Source organism: Drosophila tropicalis, unplaced genomic scaffold (assembly GCF_018151085.1).
Source record: "Drosophila tropicalis isolate 14030-0801.00 unplaced genomic scaffold, ASM1815108v1 contig_878, whole genome shotgun sequence".
Taxonomy (NCBI): domain Eukaryota; kingdom Metazoa; phylum Arthropoda; class Insecta; order Diptera; family Drosophilidae; genus Drosophila; species Drosophila tropicalis.
The window spans coordinates 10641475-10665507 of NW_027173374.1; the positions used below are offsets into that span (position 1 = coordinate 10641475).

General features: G+C 37.4%; 4 protein-coding genes across 9 annotated transcripts; 2 read left to right on the forward strand and 2 right to left on the reverse strand.

The window, feature by feature from the left end:
• Positions 1-658: 658 nt before the first annotated feature.
• Positions 659-7691, reverse strand: RhoGAP92B (Rho GTPase activating protein at 92B). The gene is made up of 5 exons (XM_068301167.1): positions 7497-7691; positions 6989-7254; positions 5210-5385; positions 1771-2737; positions 659-1707 (listed from the first exon to the last, which is right to left on the reverse strand). The coding sequence occupies exons 1-5, from the start codon at positions 7544-7546 to the stop codon at positions 881-883; spliced, it is 2286 nt and encodes a 761-aa protein (XP_068157268.1). The 5' UTR covers positions 7547-7691; the 3' UTR covers positions 659-880.
• A 136-nt stretch (positions 7692-7827) lies between these two features.
• Positions 7828-9030, forward strand: Surf6 (Surfeit locus protein 6). The gene is made up of 2 exons (XM_068301170.1): positions 7828-8084; positions 8141-9030. Exons 1-2 carry the CDS (start codon positions 7913-7915, stop codon positions 8947-8949), a joined length of 981 nt encoding a protein of 326 aa, XP_068157271.1. The 5' UTR covers positions 7828-7912; the 3' UTR covers positions 8950-9030.
• A 13-nt stretch (positions 9031-9043) lies between these two features.
• Positions 9044-13733, forward strand: ClpX (Caseinolytic protease chaperone subunit). Of its 2 annotated transcripts, none has more exons than XR_011033557.1 (6): positions 9044-9727; positions 10972-12380; positions 12433-12582; positions 12657-12878; positions 12943-13241; positions 13465-13733. XR_011033557.1 is itself a non-coding variant. In XM_068301169.1 (6 exons), exons 1-6 carry the CDS (start codon positions 9670-9672, stop codon positions 13498-13500), a joined length of 2070 nt encoding a protein of 689 aa, XP_068157270.1. In that variant the 5' UTR covers positions 9044-9669; the 3' UTR covers positions 13501-13733. The 2 variants fall into 2 exon arrangements, 1 of the variants encoding a protein (XP_068157270.1); XM_068301169.1 differs by having other exon boundaries at positions 12943-13137.
• Positions 13734-14247: 514 nt separating this feature from the next.
• Positions 14248-22524, reverse strand: LOC137585409 (serine/threonine-protein phosphatase 2A regulatory subunit B'' subunit alpha). 5 transcript variants are annotated; one of them, XM_068301173.1, is made up of 9 exons: positions 21826-22524; positions 19353-20894; positions 19134-19267; positions 16101-16189; positions 15716-15949; positions 15387-15657; positions 14876-15325; positions 14657-14815; positions 14248-14550 (listed from the first exon to the last, which is right to left on the reverse strand). In XM_068301173.1, exons 2-9 carry the CDS (start codon positions 20713-20715, stop codon positions 14485-14487), a joined length of 2766 nt encoding a protein of 921 aa, XP_068157274.1. In that variant the 5' UTR covers positions 20716-20894; positions 21826-22524; the 3' UTR covers positions 14248-14484. The 5 variants fall into 5 exon arrangements, with proteins under 5 accessions (XP_068157274.1, XP_068157273.1, XP_068157276.1 ...); XM_068301172.1 differs by having other exon boundaries at positions 19353-20910; XM_068301175.1 differs by having other exon boundaries at positions 19353-20910; positions 22335-22396.
• Between the last annotated feature and the right edge of the window lie 1509 nt (positions 22525-24033).

Sequence of the window (24033 nt, forward strand, 5' to 3'; positions counted from 1 at the left end):
TTGATTTCAAGAGGTCCGTATGTAACATTTATTATTATTAAACGCTCCCAATTAAACAAAATAACTCAAAAATTAAATTGAAATTGTTTTTTTTTAAGAAATGATAATCAAAATATTTTAATGTATATTTTATATACACAACAATTCTTCATACAGGTTTTATTCTAAAATAATAATAATAATAATAGTAATAAGCTGCATTATGAATTAATAAAGCAAAATAAAATACAAATATATGTTGTATGCATATATATATAATGGACATATTGAAATCTTGATAACTGATAAGAATTTATATAATACATATCAAAATCATATATAGGAATACAAAAGGTAAAATAGTTAATAATATTCCACCCAAAAAGAAAACTTTTAAAAGAATTTCGAAACGTTTTTTTTTCTAATGAAACACAAAAATATAACTTGTTTTTTGAAACGCAACTAAATTAAGGAAACTCGAATCTTTCAAAATTTCATCACTTTAACTAATTTTTCTCTGATGTATCACAACCTTTGAAACAATAAAAAGGAAAACAATTATTAACAAATTGAGAGCTAACAGGCAAATCAAAAGTATTCTCAGTTATGGGGAAATGTACTACAAACTATAAATATATATATGTATAAAGATATATATTATACAATGTATATACTGTACTTGTTATGTGTATATGCAATGTTTTATATATTTATAAATATATAAATAGGTAATCATATATGGCTAAACACATACAAATTAGATTGCTTATGACAAGGCAAAAATACATACAAATGCAGAATACGCTTTAGATTTCTGATCTTTTGTTTACTTTATCTAGTTTTTACTGTGCGCGTTCAAGTCTTAACGAGTTAACACCTAATGACTCTTCCCTAATCACTTCTAATCAGATTGCTTGCGATTTGTCGGCGGAGGCGGCGCTGGCACTGTTGGTCTTTTCGGCGTTTGAAATGAGTTAGGTGAAATGGGTGTAGTCGCCTGTCCCTGCCCTTGAATCTGCCCCTGTCCGGGGTCCAAAGTGGTTGCCGTTTGTTCTCCATTATGATTATGATTGTTTTCCTCTTTTACGCCATTCGCCGTCGTATCACAATTCTCTTGCTTTAGCTTCTCTATAAACTTTTCCGTTGTATAGCGTACACTGCCATTGCCATTATCGATGGTGGCCTGAGTGGGTGTGGTAATACCGCCTTCATCGTCACTTTTGCCTTCTGTTTTAGCGGAGGACCCAACCCCCAAAACGGCTGGACGTTTGGGCAATTGGGGTTTCAGGGGTACATCTGGTTTCAATTTGAAGCTACCAATACTATCTGTGCTCTTGCGGTCCGCTGTGGGTGATGGTAAATTGTCCAGACCAAAGAATTGTGTTCTAGTCATGGGCACTGGCTTGGCGGGTGTCAGCGGAGGCGGAGGCTGTGCTTCCAGCTGTGTTGTTGTTGGTACTGTGGTGGTGGCGGCAGTAGTGTTCGTTGTGTTGTTTATTGCTGCTGGTGCCTGAAACTGTGGCAGGTTGGGTAAAGGTGGCTTGACCGGCTTCTCCTTCTCTGTCTGCACAGGTGGTTGCTGCGGAAACAGCTCCTTGGCATGGGGACGATACGTCTGGGAGCTTACCGCAGTCATACTGCTGCTCATACTACCATTTGTATTTGGTGGTGAGGGAGCATTCGCCTTCTGTCGCCGCAAAGTACCATAACGCGGACTTTCTATAACTTCTGTAAGCAAAAAAAAATGTGGTAAGTATTCTATATCTATACATATAAGTGTAATTACCCTACCGTTGTCATGCCTATCTAAATGCTCATTTGAAGAATTCGATTTGCTTTTCCCCTCCACAAACAGTTTGCCTCTCTGCAGTGTCACATAAAAGTCAACTTCGCCATTAAAGAAATAATCCCATTGGCTTATTAGCAGCTCTACAATAATATTCGCTGCCGATGAGCTATTCACTTGACCCATATAGTCGGCGGCAGCATTACTGCTCTTGTCCAGACGCGGCCACAGCATGTTCGGTGACATGACAATCGCCAAATTCTGGGAGCTCATCTTATTATGCACGGCTCGCTGCTGCAAAAGCGCCAGGAATCGGGTGAGGTAGCGCAAATTGGCATAGTTCTCCTTGGGTAGCTTTCCTAATATGGCCTTAATTTCCGTTTTTCTCTCCTGTTCGCTATGCCGTTCAGCAATTCTTATGAAATCCTTATATAGATTATAGGTCAACAATGGCTCTGGTAATTCCCTCAAATACAACTTGAGTATGGAACCAATCACATGTGGATCTTGATAGTCCAAAGGCAAAGGTGTCTTCACATGTTGGGCTTCCAGAGCATGCTTCATCCGTCTTAATTTGGTGCTAGCACAACCCACACGGAGAAGACCCTCCTCCTCAAGGCTATGTTCGAGGAGGCAGCAACAGCAAAGCTCCACAATGTAGGAAATCTCACGATTTGTAGATACCAAATGCTCTTTAAGGGACGTGCCAAAGCGTGATTTCTCTGTACCCTGAATGGTGTCTTGAATGCGGGCCAGAGACGCATTCACATGCTGTAAGGCACGCTCGTGATAGTTTCTTTGGTTCAGCACATAGTCGCGAATGCAATTGACAATCTCATCCTCTTTGGCTATTAGTTCCAACATTTGTGCTGCCCAGGCATCACGCTCCTTTTCCAATTTAACTTCACACTCTTCTTGCTGGCTCTTAATGTGGTTTACTTTGCTGGCCGGCTCATCCAGACGAATAGCGGCCTACAAAACAAAAATAGAGACAATTAGTTTATTTTAATAAAGCAACTACAAAAAGGAAAAAAAAACGTCAGTGCCAAAGTTCAAGTGCAATTTTTCTATATCTTATCTCTGTCTCACTCTCTGAACTGTCTGAATTACTAAATGGGGAATTCAACATAGCCACTAACTAAAAATAAACTTCAACCGAACAGCAACAGCAGCTGTTCGTGTCTCATTTCCGAATCGAACTCTTTGTTACTCTTTAGATGAATAGATACAAAAGGCGGGGGCATGTGCCATAAAACAAAAGCCTAAACTTGACTCATAAAGAAGTCTTCTTTCATACACACAATACACACTTGATAAGAAATTATGTCAGGTGATTGAACTGTAGGGAGTTTTAAACTTGAGAACAATAAAAGTAACTTTAGAGATATATCTAATTTTGTATAAAAGGAAAAAGCGACAACAAAATATCCCAAAAAATGGATAGAATAGTAAAAAAACAAATGTGCATGCGACTAAATAATCAAAACCAATTTAAGACTCTGCGTTAAGTTAAAAACTTAGACGACTCAGCTACGGATTGATGGCTCATTATTTACTATTTGTGGGGAGAGATAAGAGACGTATTGTGTAAGCCAATATTAATAGTTTCTACTTCATTAAATAATTCGAATTTATTGAGTTTGGTTTTAGATAACCAATTTAAAGCGGTGACACCTTCTTCCTCTACCTTTTGCTATGGTAATCTTGCTAAAAATAAACAAATCGTGACAACTGAACATTTGCCAGAGTATATTCATTCAGGTAGGTATACCTATACCTTCTACATACATATATAGGTACATACACCCATGTATCTTAAACTCTGTGGAAAGCAAAATAGTGAAACACAATAGCAAACTCACCAACCGACTAATTATCAAACCCAAGCATTATGTACATACATATATATCACATCTTCAATGACAGCTAACGTGACTCAGTGGAGACGACTTCAAGTGAGTCGCATCATTTCCATACGAGTGTGTAATAACCTCCTCAATGACCTACATCCATTACAGTGTGTATTGTGTGTGCATTACAAACAAACATTCCATTGGCATACCAAAGTTAGCACTTAAATAGTATAAGCCAGTGGCGCATATACAAAGACGCCCAATTAGAACGCCAATACAAAAGCAGATTGTTGATTAGCTAAAATATACTTATATATATATGTACATATATATATATATTTATGGCAAACCTACTAAAGACGAACGATAAGATTATCATAAGGCAGGCCCGGCGAGGGGAGTGTGTATCAAGGTGGGACATCTATGAGGCATTGGCATAGCGAATTTAATTCAATTATGATGTCACTTCCAATCGTGACTACCAAAAACAAGTCAATGAACGCCTGAACACCAAAGCACTTCGCCACACAGACTGGTCATCCCCGCCTATGTCTTTACATGGACAGTCGCAACAAACGAATTTGTAAAATGGAACAATAAAATCAAACAGAAATTTTTGTCAAGTAACCACCAACACCTAACTGTTTCGTATCCATCACTCACAATAAGTAGAACCAATCAGAGTCTCATGAAATTGGAACAGTAACAAGAAAAAAAAAAAAAAAAACAATTCCTTCACCCTCTCTATAGTAGATAAGACCGCCCCGTGGCACATATCATAAAACAGCGCCAGCAACCTAAGAAGAAAAAGCATGGCAAACAAAACAATAGAGTGCGAACAGAAAAAAAAAGAATCAAATACATACATATATAAAGATAACAATGGAAACAAAAATTCGATCTGAAACTGAAAAATTGAAATTAAAAATTGATTGGCGGCTGGCGCTATCCGGCATCCGGACTATACAGTGCTCGAAGATCAATGGGAAAATGTTAATCAGAGATCTACAACTGCACAATTTTCATAGACAAAAGTTAGACAGTTGTTTTTAGAAATAAACTTTATCTATTAAATCAGCTAAAGACTTAAGCTCATGTAAGCTAATCCGCTAACTAACGGTTTTCTTAAAGAAATTTGCATAGGATTTGTTGTTTTTTTCTCAATTTTAACCACTGTGCCGGGTGGTTGGCCTTCGTCTATGTCGTCTTCTTCAGACCCTCAGAAATTTCCACTAGTCTTTTCTCAAGAGTCACATAAACTAAACCCAACTGAACTGAACTGAACTGAACCCTCTTGGACGGACAGTTGGATAAATATTATTGCTTTTGTTGGCATTCCTTCATCGTTACTTTTTTAATCAAAGTAAATTCCTCCAATTGGATAAGTTGCTTGGCGGATTATCATTTGACTTGTTTTGACTTGAAGCGAAAGGGAAATATTTTCGTATATCTTTCGATTTATGCTATTCATCATTTCCGTTGATTAATTGACCCCAAAATAAAAAATGTGTAAAATCTATCAAACTAAAGAGAAATTTTCAATTTGCTACAGGTAATCTCAGTCCCGGTGGGTGCTTCTGCTGCTGCTTACCTCATAACTTCGCTTGAGTGAGGTGTATTCCTGTAATGTGCGTGAGACATTACGTTTTAGTGTTGAGATCTCTTGTATTTCCTTATCCAAAATATTTTTTAAACGTTTCACAACTTTGGCCTCTGTCTCCAGTTCGCTCTCGATAATGCATTCGGCAATTGTCTTCTCCAGCTCGCCTGTAGTATAAATTAGAGAGACGAAAAAAAGATAAACTTTTAGTTTTCTTTTAGTTTTAGTTTCAGATGATGCAAAGTTCCCACTTAAAGTGAGGAAGTCAATGCTTATCGTAGACGGTAGCCAAACGTTCAAGACGAAGACGACGAAGATGTTGGCTTGTTGTTGGTCTCTGTGATGCCGGTTTGGAGTTCAATTGTAGTCTTGGTCGGGGCAAGAGATAAGTTGGAGTGAAGCAAGAGGAAAGACGAGGGGAGACCAACGATGGAGGTGCTGAGCTGACGGAGCTGAGTAAGCAAAATTGTGATAATTGTGCGCCGCTAGAGGCAGCAAAAATGAAGGGAAAGAGGTCGGCGTTTAAATGGGCGAGGAGAGGGTGGCGCGGGGCGGTTGTAGGAAGGGGTTGGCAGCGAAGTATTACATTTAAGATATGCTTAGGTTTTTGTTCCCCTTTTATTTTTATTTTTTATGTCTTTTGTTTTGTATTTTGCTCTGTGTGGCAGTAAGACGGCGATGAATTGAATTGAAGCGCATCGCAGCTAACAATAAATTTGCAAAGGGCGCACAATTGAAGCACAGTGGTTAGGGATAGTAGAAAAATTAAAGAACCAACAATTAAATTTAAAGGAAATATTTAAGTTATACTTATAGTATATATGTATGATACGAAGACTTGTTAATTCTTTCCATAATTTACGATAAAATATTGAATGGATTTTTCAAATACTTAAACCACTGTTAGTTTACAGTTTTGCAACTAAATTGACTGCAAATTTATGCATATGTATGTATGTATGTGTATGTGTGTTTGTTTATGTTAAGTATGAATGTATGTATGTGTGAATGTGGGGGAATGCATAAGAGGGAACCGCACAAAACAATAATAAAACAAAAATAAGTAAATGGAGAATGACTAATAATCTACAAAGCGAGAGCAAGAGCGAGAGAGGGAGACAAAACTGAAAGAGCGCCCACATAATAAGCAATATTATGACAGTATATGATAAATCTATATGAAAAGATCAACTTTTACTTTTTTCGGGGGGTTAATATTATAATCATTTCAACTTCACTTTTTAATAAAAGATGTATAACAAATTCAGATGAAATAGACAATAAAATGGAAATCAAAACACGAAACAAAAAGTAAATATGTATGCATGTATTTATAATATACATTTGTATATATATATATAAATAGATAACCGCAAACCGACGAACGAGGTGAAAAAGAAAGCAGCGATAAAAAGTCATAATATAAATTATTATAATGATTAAAAAACGCGCAAAGCGGCAACAACAACAATGACAACAACAACAACAGCAGCAGTCGATGTTGAGAAATGTAAATGCCACAAGGCCAAGCGCAGACAAGGCGAGGCCGCAAACACAGACAAACACTCTCACACACACAAAAAACAAATGTAGGGGCACGCAAAGCCCGTGACACACACTCGTCATTATAATCCATCTATAGACATTTCAGTTTTTTTTTTCATATCACTTTTTCACTATTAGTGAACCACGGTACTAAAACTTTACCGATATTCTTATCAGCGGCAATGAACTATCACACAAAACTAAAACAAAAGAGGGAAAACTAACCACAATTGTTTAGCACTTTTTGAAGCGGCATATCCTTGGGCAATTCCTTAGCCGATTCGTCCAATGCTTGAGCTATTTTATAGTGGCTATTCTTCTTGATGCGCTTATCCTGCTCCTCGCTCGTTACTTGACCATTGCTTCCGCCGCCACCACTACTACTCAATGCTGGCAATTTACGCACAATTTTCTCAATGGTATCACGATATCTATCCACTTGCCGCTCTATTGTATCCAGTTCTGAATCTTTGCAATCCGATTTACTTGATCTATAAGAAAAAAGGAAGAAGTAGAAGAACAGTAAATACACCGTTAGGTAATCCGCAAAAACACCAGCAGCAGCTGACTACGTAAGAAAACGTAAGCTTCGCCTTTATGTTTTGGCATTGGCTAAGTAGTTGTTGTTGTTGATGAGGCAACACCTGCCCCACACACACACTCTTCCCTGCGACTTGTCTATCGACGAAAACATCCTAGGCTTTCGTCGCCGTCTGGCCTTTGAACTTCTTACCTGGAAAGATTCTCGGCAGCAATTTTTATTTTCGCAAATTGTTTCTTCATTTTGGTTGCCGTTTTATGTTGCCCTAATCGCGATGTAATTTTTGCGTCGATGTTTAAATTTAAAGTTTTTGTAACATGCAAATACTAAAACTGTGCAAATTAGTCATTCTCCGACCAAGTTAAATGGAAAAATGAACTGGAGAGAGAGGGACAGAACTAGATAGTGTGACCAAACTAGGCAATTGTAAAAATCCCATGAACAACAACATAACATTTGCCAATCGAAAGGTATCGATTTCTATAGTTATCGACTTCCAACATTCATCGATAGTTATTGTTTTACCATTCCTAACCAATGGTCTACACGTGCGGCCCGCTGTTTTGGAAAAAATAAGTAAAACTGAATTAATAGGTTGTCAATAAACAATGGCTCAGACCGAGTTATTGCAACGCTTACAGGAGGATTACAACCTCGAGCATGGCGTAGAGGTAAAAGAAAATAAGAAACCTTTGGATTTGCTAACACAGGCTATCAAATTCAGTGGATGCATAAAGCACCTGTTAACCAGTCACAAAGTACCCTATGCAAACGAAGAAGGTAACGTTTTTTAAGAAAATAAATAATTATTATTCATTACATCGTTTAATTTCTAGATGATAATACCTACGAAGAATATCTTCTTTCGGATGATGAAGGTTCTTCTGTACCAAACAAAAAATCCAAAAATAAGAAGCAAAACAAAGTTGGGGCTGAAGATGAAGTAGAGGAGCGCATTGCGTCAATCAAGAACAAACTGCGGCAGAAGAAGGGACCCACCACAGAGCGTCAGCAGAAACGGCGTGAGGCCAAGAAGTTGAAACGCAGCAAAGGTGTTCAGAAAATTCTGTTATCATCATCGAAAAATTTGAAAAATGAAAATATCAAACATCAAAAGCTGAAGGGAGCTATCAAGACCGAAGACGATGCATTGGAAGACGACAAATCCTTAGTGAAAAACGTTGCGCCACAACCCGCATTTAATCAGGAGGGCAAAATTGTTTATTCCAAAGTTGATTTTGCTGCCAATCCTGGCGGAAAAACCAAGAGATCCCATCAGAACCCAAGAGAGATTCTGAAGAAGCTCAAGGATACCAAAAAGCAAATCACCGAACTCAAGGAACAAGGAGAAACTGAAAAAGTAGCTGAAATACAGAATGATATAGCCTGGAAGAAGGCGTTCGATAAGGTTGAGGGTAAGAAGGTAAAGGACGATACCAAGCTGCTGCAAAAGGCCATCAAAAAGCGAAAGGTCGAGAAACGCAAGGCCAAGAGCAAATGGTCAGAACGTAAGGAAAAGGTGGAACAGGATAAGGCCAAACGTCAGAAGAAGCGACAAGACAATCTGGACAAACGCAGCAAGGACAAGAAAACTCGTAAATTAAAGAAGGCCAGCAAAAAGGGACGCATTATAGCGGGCTACTAATCGGAGCTATAATTTTGTATAAAACTTTGAAATACAACTCAAACAAATAACTTAAATATATATGTGTACGTTAAAACTCAATACAGTCATTGTTTTTTTTTTTTTTTTTTAAATTTTCGTTTCTTTTTTGGCAAGCATTTCCGGCCCCAAAATAGTCCAAAATTTACACCGTTTCGAAATCAAAATTTTGCACACATATATATTTGTTAATCTATTCGTTTAAGTTAAAAACAACCAATAATATAGCCCAGTATATGACAGTGTTTGTACCACGGTAGGAACAACGAACCAGGGACACACTGTGCTTTAACTTCCTTTGTATTATCGACAATCGATTTGTGTTGAACAGAGCTGCCATACCTGTTGCAACATAAGTCTTATATTCTGGCAACACTAATACACAGGCGCCGCGAGCGCATTCCACCATTTTCCACCAAAAAAAATCATACGAAGAAAAATAAAGAAAATACAATTGCGTCGTACAACAAAGAGATCACCCAAAGAAGACGAGGAACTTGAATTTTCATGAAAAGACCCAAAATATAGTCGAAGAACAAGCTGGAACAACAACCAAACCAACCACTTTGTTGAGCCTGAGTGTGGGTGAAGGTGAAGGAGAGGTGGCAGAGAGTCTAAGCACTAGGGGTTTTTGATTGGAGTGAGAGAGAGGGGGAGGCAAGCAGCTGAGACTGATACTTCCGTAATCCCGGACAGGTGAAGATGAGTATGGTGCGTAGGATTATATTACTGGGCCCTAAATACGGCATCTGGGCAAAGGGTAAGTTGTATCTATATTGACTTGTTGTTGTTATTGTGCAAAAATCGCATACGTAACTGCGTCATTTGCTCACCCCCTTGCCTTGCCCCTGGCATTGCCACTACTTGGCGCTGCTCTGTTCACATAGCCAATAAGAACAACAATAAAAACAAACTAAACACACTGATATAAGAAAAAAAAAAAACATTTGCATTATCTCACTCTCTTTGCGCGCAGAATTATTTAGTTAGTATTTTTCCCCTCTTTACCCTCTCTACTTAGCCAACAACTTCCAAAAAAAAAAAACGTTTAAGCGAAGGTCGCCTAGTTTCGATATCAAAATAAAAGCAGTTGGCGGTCAATCTATTGAACAGGGGCGCCTTCTCAACCCCCCCCAACAAAGGGGTGTTGAAAACCTTACCCAAGTGAGTTATCTGGTAGTTGTTGCTGTTGTTGATTTCAAAGATTCAATGTAAGCTCAAGTCGAGTTTTTAATTATCGCTATTTGGTCTCTTATGTAATGGGTTTTTATTATGTACGAAGACCATTTCATGTTTACTTTTTGTTTTTATAGCCAAGTTGCTTGGCTCATAATTATGTGTGGCATAGCCATTTTAGGAAGAGGGGGCATATTATCTATATTTACACGTATGTACAGTGAAAATTCGCTTAACGAAGCATAAAATTTTTTTGGAAACAATTTTTTCATTCTTGAGTGGACAACAACTAGATCACCCAAAGAGTTTTAACTTGGCAGGGCATTACAGGGTATAATGCAAGTCGTTCCTCAGTATATTATTATGGCCCAACTGAAGCGAAGCATTATTAATAGCATTACAAAAAGAAATTTGAATTAGTTGAAAAGATATACATACTATTGAAAATGATGTTCCTGGATTTCAATTGAGATAGTGTAATAATATGAAATAAATAAATTTATTAGCTGTTTTAATTCAAACACCAACTTCAAATCCGTAAGCAAAAAATCTTAAGATTTATCTAACTAACTCTCATCTGAACAGTGAAATTCGCACATCTAGCTCTCGAAAGTGCTTGCGATTTGCCTAATCAAATAGAGAATCATTCACCTGTGATTTCTATAGATGTTAATTAACCTTGGCCTTTCCATTCTCTGATTCATTTAAAAATAAAAACATGGTCTCATAATCGCAAATAAGACCATATTGTGAAGGGTCATTGAAACCACTTTCCATTCAATCAATTAACTTGTCGTTTTGATGCCTTATATGTGCTTTCTCTTTCAGGAACCAATGTCAATCACAGACAACACAGAGCAAGATGTGTAATTTTGGGCGCTCAAATTGGAGAAGGAGCAAGTGGAGGCAGCAGCAGCGGTGGCTGTCGACAATTTCATTTAGCAACCAATCATTGTTCTGCTAGCAGACAAATTGTTCTGGAACCAGCCTGGGCCATTCCAGCGTACATAGATGTGACCAATGCCACAACCACTTGGGATGATTCAGAAGGGCCCACCAGTAGATCTGCTTCGGGCACCAGTACCACAAAAGTTGGCGGACCTGCTGGATCTGGTTCTAGTGGAGGATCACCAACAAGTGGTGGTAATCCGCCTAGTGGAACTGGCAACGGCAATGGCGGCTCTGGCGGGGGCGATAAATTACTTTCATGTCCAAAATGCGGCAGCGCCTGCACACAGGTGGAGACATTTGTTAGTTCCACAAGATTTGTTAAGTGCGCCAAGTGCAATTATTTCTTCGTGGTCCTCTCCGAGGTTGAGACGAAACAGCGTGTCAAGGATGAGCCAAAGAATCAACGTAAAACCCCGCCCCCGCCTCAAAAGATCATGGAATATCTGGATAAGCATGTTGTGGGTCAAGAGTTTGCCAAGAAAGTTTTGGCCGTAGCCGTTTACAATCACTACAAGCGCATCCATCATAATCTGCCCCAGACGCAACAACAAACGCAGCAGCAACAGCACGGCGGCGGACTAGACGGCATACCGAGGCCAGATTTGTTGCATATAACCGGCATTGGCCACACGCTGAATAATACACCAGGCAACGAATTGCCGCCAAAGTCTCCAGCTCAAATGGGTGGCTTAAGCGGCAGCGGCATGGGTGGCTCTGGTCTTAGTGGCGCAATTGGTGTTGGAGCAACCACAAGGAATGGCAGCGGTGGTGACCATCGCTCCGGCTCCGAAATTCTCGACAGACAATCCAACGATGTCAAACTTGAAAAGAGCAACATTATTATGTTAGGACCCACGGGTTCAGGGAAAACTCTTATTGCCCAAACAATTGCTCGTTGTTTAGATGTTCCTTTTGCCATCTGCGATTGCACCACTCTCACGCAGGCGGGCTATGTGGGCGAGGACATTGAGAGTGTCATCTCCAAGCTGCTGCAAGATGCCAACTACAATGTAGAGCGAGCTCAGACAGGTATTGTCTTTCTCGATGAGGTGGACAAAATCGGCGCTGTTCCAGGCATTCATCAATTAAGGGACGTGGGCGGTGAAGGAGTCCAACAGGGTATGCTTAAGATGCTGGAAGGCACAGTGGTGAATGTGCCTGAAAGGAATTCACCCCGAAAACTGAGAGGTGAAACCGTCCAGGTGGATACCACAAATATATTATTCGTGGCCTCTGGAGCCTATACGGGATTGGATCGCCTTATAGGAAGGAGGCTCAACGAAAAGGTTAGTTAATGATTTTATAAAGTTATTATATTAAAACTTATTATTCTTTTAGTATTTGGGCTTTGGTATGCCATCATCAAGCGGCTCTGGCCGCAGAGCTGCTCAATCAGCTGCCACTCCAATGGACAACGATCAGGAAGAGCGTGACAAGTGCCTCACCAAAGTACAGGCGCGTGATCTCGTGGAGTTTGGCATGATACCTGTAAGTTTAAGACAATCAATTGCCATTTAAACTTATCAAAGTTAATTTGGTTTCTCTCTTTCCACTCTAAATAGGAATTTGTTGGTCGTTTTCCTGTAATCGTGCCTTTCCACAGCCTCAATATAAGTATGCTAGTGCGCATTCTAACCGAACCACGAAATGCTCTGGTGCCACAATACAAAGCATTGCTTGGACTGGATGAAGTCGATCTGACATTCACAGAGGATGCTGTTAAATCAATAGCCACATTAGCCATGGAAAGGCACACAGGAGCACGTGGTCTGCGGTCCATTATGGTGAGAAATTTTATACTTTTAAGTATGTCAAGTTTATTTAACCAATTTTTGTTTCTCTTCACAGGAACAACTGCTGCTAGATCCCATGTTCATAGTGCCCGGCTCAGATATACGAAGAGTTCACATTACCGCCGATTACGTTAAAGGCAACTCGACGCCAGTATATACCCGCGAATCTGATGATTTAACGGCAAAAGGTACTAGCGGCAGTGCCACAGAAACCGATGATAATGACAAGAACTTTGAGGATAGCGAGAAAGTACGGCTAAAACAGTAAACCTAAACACAACCACAAAAAGCTACAACAATGCGTCGCCAACCAACAAAAACAACCAAAATAACAACAAAAAACACAAAACAAAAGTAAAGGAAACAATTATTTTAATTTACTGCTTTAACTAAACTGCTGCTTGCTTCTACAAAGACCAGAAATTTAAACGCTTCAAGTTTGATGCGTTGCCCTAAAAATATGAATTCAATTCTAGATACACAACGCTACTCTCTATATGCCTATCATGTATACATATATATTCCTTTATTTGTATTTAATATTTTTCCCTCTCCCTCCCTGTTGTATATTTTGTAGTCTATTGCAACTGATACTTTGATTGGAACGTCCTAGCATATGCCCCACTCAATTATTTTTTCATTACGAATAATGTACGACAATATAAATACATATGTAATCCCGGCCGCGCCCTTCCCCGCCCCCTACATTATGCATCTGTGATTCTTGATCGACGAGCAGCGCGCAATTGTAAAAAAGAAATTAGCACTTTGATTTATAGAAATGGCAAGCAAAACAAAAACAAACAAAAATATTAACGAATAATAAAAGATTTTTTTACAAACAAATCGGTCATTGACCTGTTGGCGATCCTACGCGATCCTCTTTTTGCATATACCAATTATAAATTTATAAATATACTTATTTAGTGTATAGGCAAATCAAATTGCATAGTTCAAACTTGCAAATTAATAAATTTTAAATCTAAGTTTTAAGTTGTCAAAAATTTAATAAAAAAAAAAAAATAGAAAAATTAAAAAAAAATCATTTCTAAATTCAAGTCCTTTTTCTTTCTAATGGCATTTCATTATTTATGTGTTTTAGATGATTTCTTTTGTGGCGAATCTGACTTTAAATAAATCACGTTCGGACTTTTCTTTTAGTTTATGGATAAAGTTTTATAAAGTGTAAATTGTTCATTTCTGTTGATCTGTTGTACATAAGTTTAAAACAGATTATAAATAAAGTTGTATATATTTCAAAATGAGTTAAATCAAGAGAAAATCATATTATATAGGCCAAGGAATATAAAACAATAATAAATAAATGAATTAAATACGATCAATCTAAAGAAAACGATAGTTAAGATTGTATAATATAAATTAATTTTATTAATAAAACAAAATTCAACTAAATCTGTAGAAACTCATAAAAATAAATAATAATTCGAATTTATTGCACATAATGGACTAAAGTTTCTTTTTTGTTTCTTTTCTCGTTCCTTTCTTGTTTGTTATCTTTTTTTGTATTGTTTTTCTTGCATTTTCTCTTTTCATTTATGTATAAAAATTTGTAGTAAGTTAAAAAATAAATAAATATTTATTCGTTCTCCTCGGATATAAGCAACTCATATTCCTGAGCTGCAAATCGATCCCAATCGGAGGTCTATAATGAAAGTAAGCAGGGATAAACAATAAGATTATGTAGTGAAGATCAACCTGAATCAAATTTATCAACGGAGCCAGTCGGGCATTTGTTTTGATATGCTTACATATTCATCTCGTTGGGAGGCAAATGGATCACGTTGCTCATGATCTAGATACTTCTCTAGATTGAAAAATGTATCAAAGAAGACGTGGGTCATTTTGCAACGTTTCAGATCGCTCAATGTAATGCAGTCCCGATTCGCCGGCTTAATCATATCCAGCATCTAAGAGGAGAGATTTAATTAGTAGGAGAACTACTCAATTGAAAATGCGACTTAACCCACCTGACACAGACAATCCTCGAACGGAAGGCATTCAATTCCAATGCCCTCCATGCGCTGCTGTTGCTCCTCATAAAAATATTCCAGCTCATACATCGATAATGCACCATCCCCATCGACATCCATGCAACGGAACCAATACTCAATAGCTGTAGGAGTTCGCTTATCCTCCTCCGACAGAATAAACCAAACGAAATCCGTATAGGACATTTTAGCCTCATCTTCGGGATTTTTTTTGTTATCACTCCGGGTTACACAGCCCGAGAAGATGCGTTCCACAATGCGTGTAGATAGAGCGTGATCACTGTGCCTGGCCAAGTCCTCCTGATTTATCAACAAATCGTGATCTTTATCCAGTTCCCAGAATTTACAATAAATCACATAGAAATGTTCATAGCTAAAGAAGGCCATAATCTGATTAATATCCTCTTCCTCCTCCAACAGACTAATCATCTAAGGGAATACATTGAAAGATATATTTAAGCATAATGATGAAGATATATTATTTACTGACCTCCAGCAAATCGGATCGTTTAAGTTCTGCTATGGTTATTTTGCCGCTCCAACTGCGATTAACCGAATAGAAAATTCGCGCAATAACCGTGTGCACATATCTGGAATGAAACTCGGTGGCTTCCTTAAGAAACGCCAGTCCAGGATGTGTATCGACCACATCTTGAACCATTGGCACTAAATCCTCAGGCACAATGTAGGAGCGAAAGCGTTGACCACGTGATAAAATGTATACAAATCTGGAGGCAGCCTCATGGCAATAAACGTTCATTCTGCAAAATTAGTTTACGATTTACTAGGAATTTCAAATACAAATATATATGTACTTACTGTTTCCAGAACTCAACAAAACGCTGGCGTTCCACCAGACCCGTGCTGGCTGTCTGACAGAAGACCATCACAGGCATGCGCCAATAGAAGGGCAATCCACATAGCTTCAATATTCTGGGTAATTCATCTTTGGTCACCTGATTGTTCGGAAAACTATCAAAGGCCGACAATATACCACGAATGACACGTTCCATGGCAATAGTTGGCTGTGGCTTGCCATGTGGAAAATAGAATCTAAAGAGATATGAAAATCTTTTAGTCTTTAGAGGAAATTGAGGAAGGAACATAGATAATTCTTTTCTTTGCACAAACTTTAAGCAAATATATACTTTTGTATAGTTAGTCAAACGAACTGCAGTTCGTTCTCCTTGTTAATAATATTCACCTGGGTATATAGACACTTTTTGTGGAGCGTATTTCCTTCTGCAGGAGATTCTGTTCCACTGGCGGTGGCGGCGTGGCATGCAATTTAACCTATTCCAAGAAAAGAAGGCGTATTAACTTTTGGCTAATTAGGCAAAATGCGATTTGTTTATCAAACCACCAACTTAATAAAATTTGCAATTTAACTTTTCAACAATTCTCTCTCAACGTTTGTTTACGTTTAGTGTGAAAATTTTTATATAAACAAATGGTTGGCTTTCTTTTTTAAATTTATTATTAAAAAACAAAATACCAAAACCTATACAAAAAAAATAAACATAGTATAAAAAAAATTGATTTAAATATTATTTTGGTATTGGTGAATTTAACTTCTATACCTTTTATTTTGTTATTGTTGTTGTAAATCACCTACATACTACGAGAGGAACTTTGAGTGAAAAATGCAGACAAATAGAAAGAGATAAACAGAGAGAGAGAGATCGCACTACCCATGTGCTAAATTCAATAGACAAGAAAAATTTCTTAATTGGCAGCAATGAAGCAGAAAGAAAAATCTACATTTTCCCGCTGTTGTGTGTGTGTGTGTGTGTGTGATTGAGTTAAGTTAAGACTTTTAAACAAATTTATTACTCAGTTCAATTAATTGCATTATACCAACAACAACAATAACAAAATACATACACTAACCAAATGATTCATTATCCATCAACATTAAAAATAAATTATGAAGAAAAAATTAAAGTGTTTCCTTTAATTAAACTGAATTTGTCAAATTAAATATATATTAAAAAGATATAATCTGACAGGAAATTGCAAATCTGCAGTTGCTTCATTTCAGATGATATTCATAGTATCTACTTTTGGATTCATTTATTCATAGTTTTTGTTTTCTTTGGGGCAAGTAATGTCTTGACCTGAGGGCATTTGAACCCCCCCATTTCCCATTTTTCACTCAATCAACCAGCTCATTCATGGTTTTAAAACTGTCAAGACATAAATATTAATCGCTTCTTCTACGCAAAATACTTAAAACAACAATTGTAGAAAAATATCCAGCATGGGTGTAGACAGAACAAAATATTTTATTTGTGTTTTAAAGATATTCATGACACAGAAAATTTAGTTGGTTTTTGAAACTTTTCTGTACTGATAAATATATAAACCCAAGGACTAACTAGTTTAAGTTGAATAAATTCTTGCTTTTAATCTATTTGGCATCCTTTGGCCACTACGCCCATGGTAGATCGTCCAACGGTTTAGCATGTGCGCGAAGGCATATTACGTATACGCCTGGCTACGCTTGCTTTAGAATGGTCAAATATTACGCATACGCATGGTTGCTTAAATTTATACTCAAATGAGGCAAGCAACAAGAACAAAACAGAAGTTAAACAAAGACTATTGGCTGGAAATTGAAGTATTTTTAGAATATTTCGTATATTTACTTTGATCAACAATGGGAAACAACCGATGGCAAGGAATTTCACAAACTAATGTGAATAAAGTTCAAGTGGATCAAACTAATACTCATACCTACTACAAAATATTCAAAAACAAGAATAATTAGTGAAAAGAAGTCATTCTGTATATTTGTTTTGCATAAGAACCTCTCTGCGGTCTCTCAAGAGCTACGCACACTTCTAATATAAAATAATAATTAAACCAAAAAAACGAAAAAAAAAAATCCCCCACACCCAGTATCCGAAACATGCAATTCGCGCTGCTTAAATGATCATGATCATGATCATTTTGTTGGTACTTATTGTTGTTTTAAAAATTTGTTTCGTTTTTGTTTTTGTATTGTTTCATACTCGTAATTTGGTTTGCTTTGTTGTTGCTACTTTTTGCACGATCGTGATGTTGTTGCTGTTGCTGCTGCTGCTGATCGTAAATGCTTGATTTGATTGTTTGTATACGTAAAAAATATGCATACATCTAAAGATATATATGTATATATATATAGGTAAGTATATTTAGCATTAGGGGTAGTCAGACAGATGTGGGAGGCAATTGGAAGTATACCAAAATTATGGTTAAACGGAAAAGTTTCAAATGTTTCCTATTTGTTAAGTGATATAAAAAATTTGCCAAGGATTATTTATCACTTTACACATATGTATGTTTGTATATAGAATACATTTATTGATAAGAAATATTGTATAGGATAGTGTTTGAATAGATTGTCTAAGGCTTAGAACAGAACTCTTTGAAAACCGTCGTCGGAGTCTACGAATATGGAATGAGATCTTAATTTCAGGGCCAGATTTAACGAAAGGCCGCCTTTTTGTCATATTTCAAGCACAATTCATAAAGTAATGGAATTGGAAAGAATTCTTGTGGATACATGTAGTTCTACTATGACAAAACTTAGAGTTTCGGATATTGTTTTTAAATTTTGATCAAATTTGGATCTTAATCTCAAAGCTATTACGTTATGTAATCTATATTTTTGGAGTTCTAAATACGAGTATTTAGAGAGCACTCTAAGCTTTAAAACGATTTAAGTTAGTTATTCATTAGATTACACCGATTAATTCACATGATATTCACATGACTTTGAGTACTCCTTAGTAAAGATTATGAATATTAACATTAATACCTCCGATTATCTCTTTTAATACCTAGGCACCTTTCTATTATACTTTATTTCTTTCTTTTTATCTCTGATTTGTTCTTTTCTGTTTTATTCATTTGTTCTTCTTTTTTTTTTTTTTTTGGCAATCATTTGAATTTGTGGCGTTGTTTTGGTGCAACCTTAAATCAATCAACTTTGCCTGCTTGCTGCTTGATAACAACAAAAAAGAAGGAAAACCAAATCAAATAAAAAAAGAGGAAAAAAACTAAAACCAAAAAGAAAACAGTTTAAAATGCAAATGCAAAATGGTGAACTATAGTGATTTGTCTTTTAATGCATTTCTTTTCTGCTCACTCACACACACATAATCTTTTGCCATTTGCAATTGTTAGATAACTACACAATTTTTCAAACTAATTCACTTGATTGATGTATTAAAATAGTTAAACAATAACTTACCTTTAATAGACTCTTGGGCGGAGCTTCGGCTTGTGGACGTTTGATATTGTGGAAGGCGTTCCTAACATCGGGACACTTTTCAAACATTAAGACACGTTCGGCAACCGAACCACGTGTCAAAATGGGTCTGCCCACTAGAAGAAAGAGATAGAGAGAGAGAGTCGGGGTAGCAACAAGTGAGTTTTGTTCAATTGTTTAAATGGAATTATGGATTATTACAATTCTTATCCTGGCCATTGGTGAGTGGGGACCGCGTGCCACTAGTTGGTTTGACTTTATTCAATGTTGGCATCGTTGTGCTGGCCGGTGTTGCTGGCGTGTTGTTGGCCATTTCAGATGCGTTAGCAACAATGTTGCTGCTGTTGATTATGTTGTTATCAGTGCGATTTGTTGTTGCTGTTGTTGTTGTTGTTGCCGATGGCGCCACTGCCTCTGCTGCTTTGCTATTGCTGCGTACTGCGTTTGTTGTAGTTGTTGTTGTTGCAGGTTTCTCTTTAGTTGCCGGCTTCTCGATGTGGTTGTTATTGTTATGTTCTTTGGTTTTTTTGCTGTTGCTGCCGCTGCGACTCGTGGCCGTTACCTCTCTGGGCTTATCGCTCACTGAGGTGGCTTCCACCACTGCCACTCCCACTCCCACTCGTGATGCTGCTGCATCTCTAACATCTATGCTAACATTTGCGGGCTTTTGTTGTTTTGTATTCTCCTTTAATGTTATTTTGCTATTACTAACAGAATTGCCATTGTTGCTGTTGCCGCTGTTCTTCACAATCTGTCGTTTTTTGGCAACAGTTGCTGTTGTCCCTGTTCCCGTCGTCGTCGCTTTCGATGTCTCTCTTTCCTTATCCTTCTCCTTTTGCTCTTTATCCTTTTGCTGCTGTATTAGCTCACCTATCTTGAGCAATTGTTGCGTCTGCTGGTGACTTAAATTATTAACATCCAAATGCAAATTAATATCATAATTGAGATTGACATCCGGTTGGGTCTTACTCGCCCCAACAGCAGCAGCAACTTTTTTGGGCGATTGCAGGGATGCCTGATCCGATGCTGCAACAATGGCAACTTTTTTCACTTTGCCGTTTGTTGTGCTCGTGCTGTTACTTTTGCCTCGTTGCTCTTTATCCTTGTTCACAAAACTGGTGACCATTTGTTGCAATCCCTCCGCATCGGCTGCTGTTCCTGCGACATTCGCGAAATCACCAGAGGCAGCTGCATTTGTGTACATCTCAAGGAGCTGGGCTGGTGGCAGGCCACGACTTTTCCATGTATGATATATAGCATCGGCGTGCTCATTGATCATTTTTGATAGTTCTGCGATTTCGGCATGCGGTTCAGAATGCGAATTTGTTGCTGTTGTTTTTGGTGTTGCATTTTGTTTATTTGTTGATGTTGCTCCTGCTTTTGGTGATTTGGGACTGGCTCCTGCTGTTGAGGCGGATGGCTGTTTTCTTGTTGTGGTTGTTGTGGTTTTGGTGGCACTTGACATGGCCACAGAACTGACCATGTTGCCCCCGGAACCCGTTGCACTGCTTAGCTTTTTGGTCTTTGTTGTGGTTGTTGTTGTTGTCGATGATGAGGCTTGCATTTTGTTTATATTATTTTTTTGTTGTATTACTCTTCTTATTGTTGTTTTTCTCACACACTAATCATAAATTTTTTTAGTTGTTTTTTTTTTTTTTTTTTGTTCACATTTTTAATTGTTGTATTTTTTATGCACTTTTCTCGTCAGACGTTTCATTCACTTTTCACATTTTCTCCGTTTTGCTGCGTATGGCAAAATCTATTTATAAAAAAAACACCAAAAATACAAAAAAATTTCCTATTTCGTTAAAGCAGACTCAGGAGCAGAGAGAGAGACAAAGAGGAGGATAGATATAGAGCGAGTGAGGGAGGGAGAGAGGGAGAAAAGACGCACCACACGAAAATATACGGAGGCAGAGGCATATACCGCTAAAGGCGCACACGGTGCACTTTGGTTAAACGATAATAAAAAAAGTACAAAAAATAATAATCATAATAATGTGTATATTTTTACTCAACTGGTTTTCTATAATATATATTGTATTTTTGTTCCTCTAATCTACAAGTTAAATAGCTCTTTCAGTTTGAGTCATAGGGAATTACACTGTTTAGCAAAATGTAGTTAAACTAATAGCAATGCATTGAATATATTATCATTGTGCTAATTTCATATTAACACTTGTTATTCACAACATAAACATATAGCCTAAAAATATCGCAAAACGTTTAGAGAAGGATTTAGCGGAGGGATCATGTTTTATTTATAGCTTACTAACAATTCTAAAATTAGCTCAAATGTTCTAGTCAATTGAAGATTCTAAATAGTTGTTCCAAATTAATGATCCTCTAAGGCTCTTCAATCTTGTCTTGTGTTAAGAGTGCTAAAGTTTGATTGATCTCTGTTTATCTATTAATTAGCAACGATTCACACTTATTTTTAGCATCATCGTAGATCGAACACTTGTTATATAATTGATTTAATCAGTTAAAAACCAATGTAATTAATCAATTAAATAAATTGATAAATTTCATTTGCTTGTTAAACTTTGCTCCACTGTGCCTGCGTAAGAGAAGATGAGTGGGGCAACTCGCGCGCGTTTCGCCCCTTCGTAGCCTGGCGCCTTCGACAATCCGTAGAAATTTTCGTATTCGATTTTTTTTTCGTGTTTCTTACGTTTTGGGGATGAGACTGGGAGATCTCGCACTCGTAGATTGCTGCTTCTTCTTCTTCAGCTTTGTACTATTTATTCGAAAATAAATTTTCGAAGTAGTTTCAACTGCACTTTACATACAAATACAGGCATTCACTCATACATATGTATATGAATTGTATATGTATGGGCCGTATATATGTACAGATATATGTATGTGTGTATGTCGTGTTATTTGTCAGACTTTATTAATGATTTAATTGCATTTATGCCGCATGCTGACGACAACTCGCGGAATTTCGTCATTTAATTAATAAATTAAAAAATTACAAACCAAACAAAAGGTTAAATGACAACATTCTGTTTTCTTTTATTTTATTTTTTTGTGGTTTTTTGCATTAGTTGAGATAATACACACGCGGCGACAAAAAATCGTCTTTTTGGAAAACAGAATCGCGGAGCAAATGCTTCCGCCAGCGGCAGCTAAATTTAACGGAAAATGGGGGGAATAAAAAAAAAAAACAACACACACAGAAAATGAGAATGAATTTTCCTTTACAAATGCACGCGAACGCGGTTGCTTCTTTTTGGGTGGCGATGCTGTCTAGATTCGTGCTGTTACTGTAAATCTTCGGACGATGAAAATAACATCGGAGCCTCGGCGTATTAGCATCGCTGGCAGAGAAGGCAAAGCAGCGGAGCAACGGAACAACCGAGCAGACAGAATGTATGTGTCTCTGTAAGAGGTGATCTCAGAGTATGACGACTGAACTCAGTCTCAGCTGTTGTTGCATCAAGAGGAACATTAGGGCGCTCCCACTCACAGTCACACACAAGCGAGAGTGCTCAAAAAACGCCAAAGTAATGGGGGAGCTCTCCCACTCTTTCAACGACGCTCTTTGCCTCTGTGTCTCTCTCTGTGTGTATCACTCTCTCAACTTACCCCCACACATAAATACGCAGCAGCCGTCGACGCAGACGCAGACGCAAAACACGACACTTGCCGCCATGTACCCACACACCGTCAGCAACAGCACACAGACAAACCTTCGCCAATCCGTTGTCGAACATTGGAAAAAATCAAATCTTAGGTGTTTATTAATCTTACACTCAGTGCCGGATTTGGGAATAACAGGGCCTACTGTCCCGAGGTTGATCCTGCAGATCATCCACAGATGGCCGTTTAGACAACATTCGGGTTAGAAATAACTTATAATTGTAGAAATACCTCTATCAAGGACCTCATTACTTGCAAATCCGCCCCTGTTTATGTTTTAACCAACTAGAAGGGCACATGGAATATTTGAAATTATAAATCAACTTTCAAAATATTTGCTATATATTTACCTTCTTACAATTTTGTTCTCTTCTAAGTAAGAAAAGGGCAATTCAAAAATCGCCTATACCCATTTCAAATCATTTTGCAGTTTTTTTTTATAAATATTTTTTTTATCAGCCATCATAAACACAAATACTCGAAGCGTTTAATTCAAATTTGCTAATGTTCAATTATTTTGGATTCTCTTTTTCTCTTTATTTCCTCAATGTTTGTTTATAGAATTTCTTATGTTACCTAGTGTACGTTTTTGTTTATTGTACCTGTCAGGTGGGCGACAACAATTTGCAAAATAATAAAAGTTTATTCATTTTGGCAAGAAGTTTGCTATGCCAAATCATTTTTTGATCGACATTATGAACCGGATTTTTAACTTGATTTTTTAAAGATCTGTGCATGCAGACATATGTCTATACCATATCCAATAAATAAGGAGGTAAAATATTTGACTATTGTTAATAATTTTCTATATTGTCCATGAAATTCATTTTTGAATCGATCATTCTATACTGAAGTTAAATATTCATTAGAGTGTGTAATGAGAATTAAAGTGTGTAGAGAGAACGTTTAGACCCTAGTTATAATAATTGTTTACTTATTAAACAAAATCTGTTCATGTTTTTGCATATTTTTACCAGTTTGTTAGTAGTAGTTAGCAGACACTCACACACACACATAGTGAGAACCGCAATGCAAGTGTGTGGCTGGCTACTGTGAAACGATGATGGAACTAAATAATCAAAATGATGATGATGATGATGATGACGACGAGAAACATCATCATTATCAGCTGGGATTTGAGTTAAGCTTCCGGTAGTGCGATTTGACATTTTGGTTTTTGGTTTCCATCTATCATTGATTTATTCCAAGTTGCCTACGAAATTGCCTTTTATAG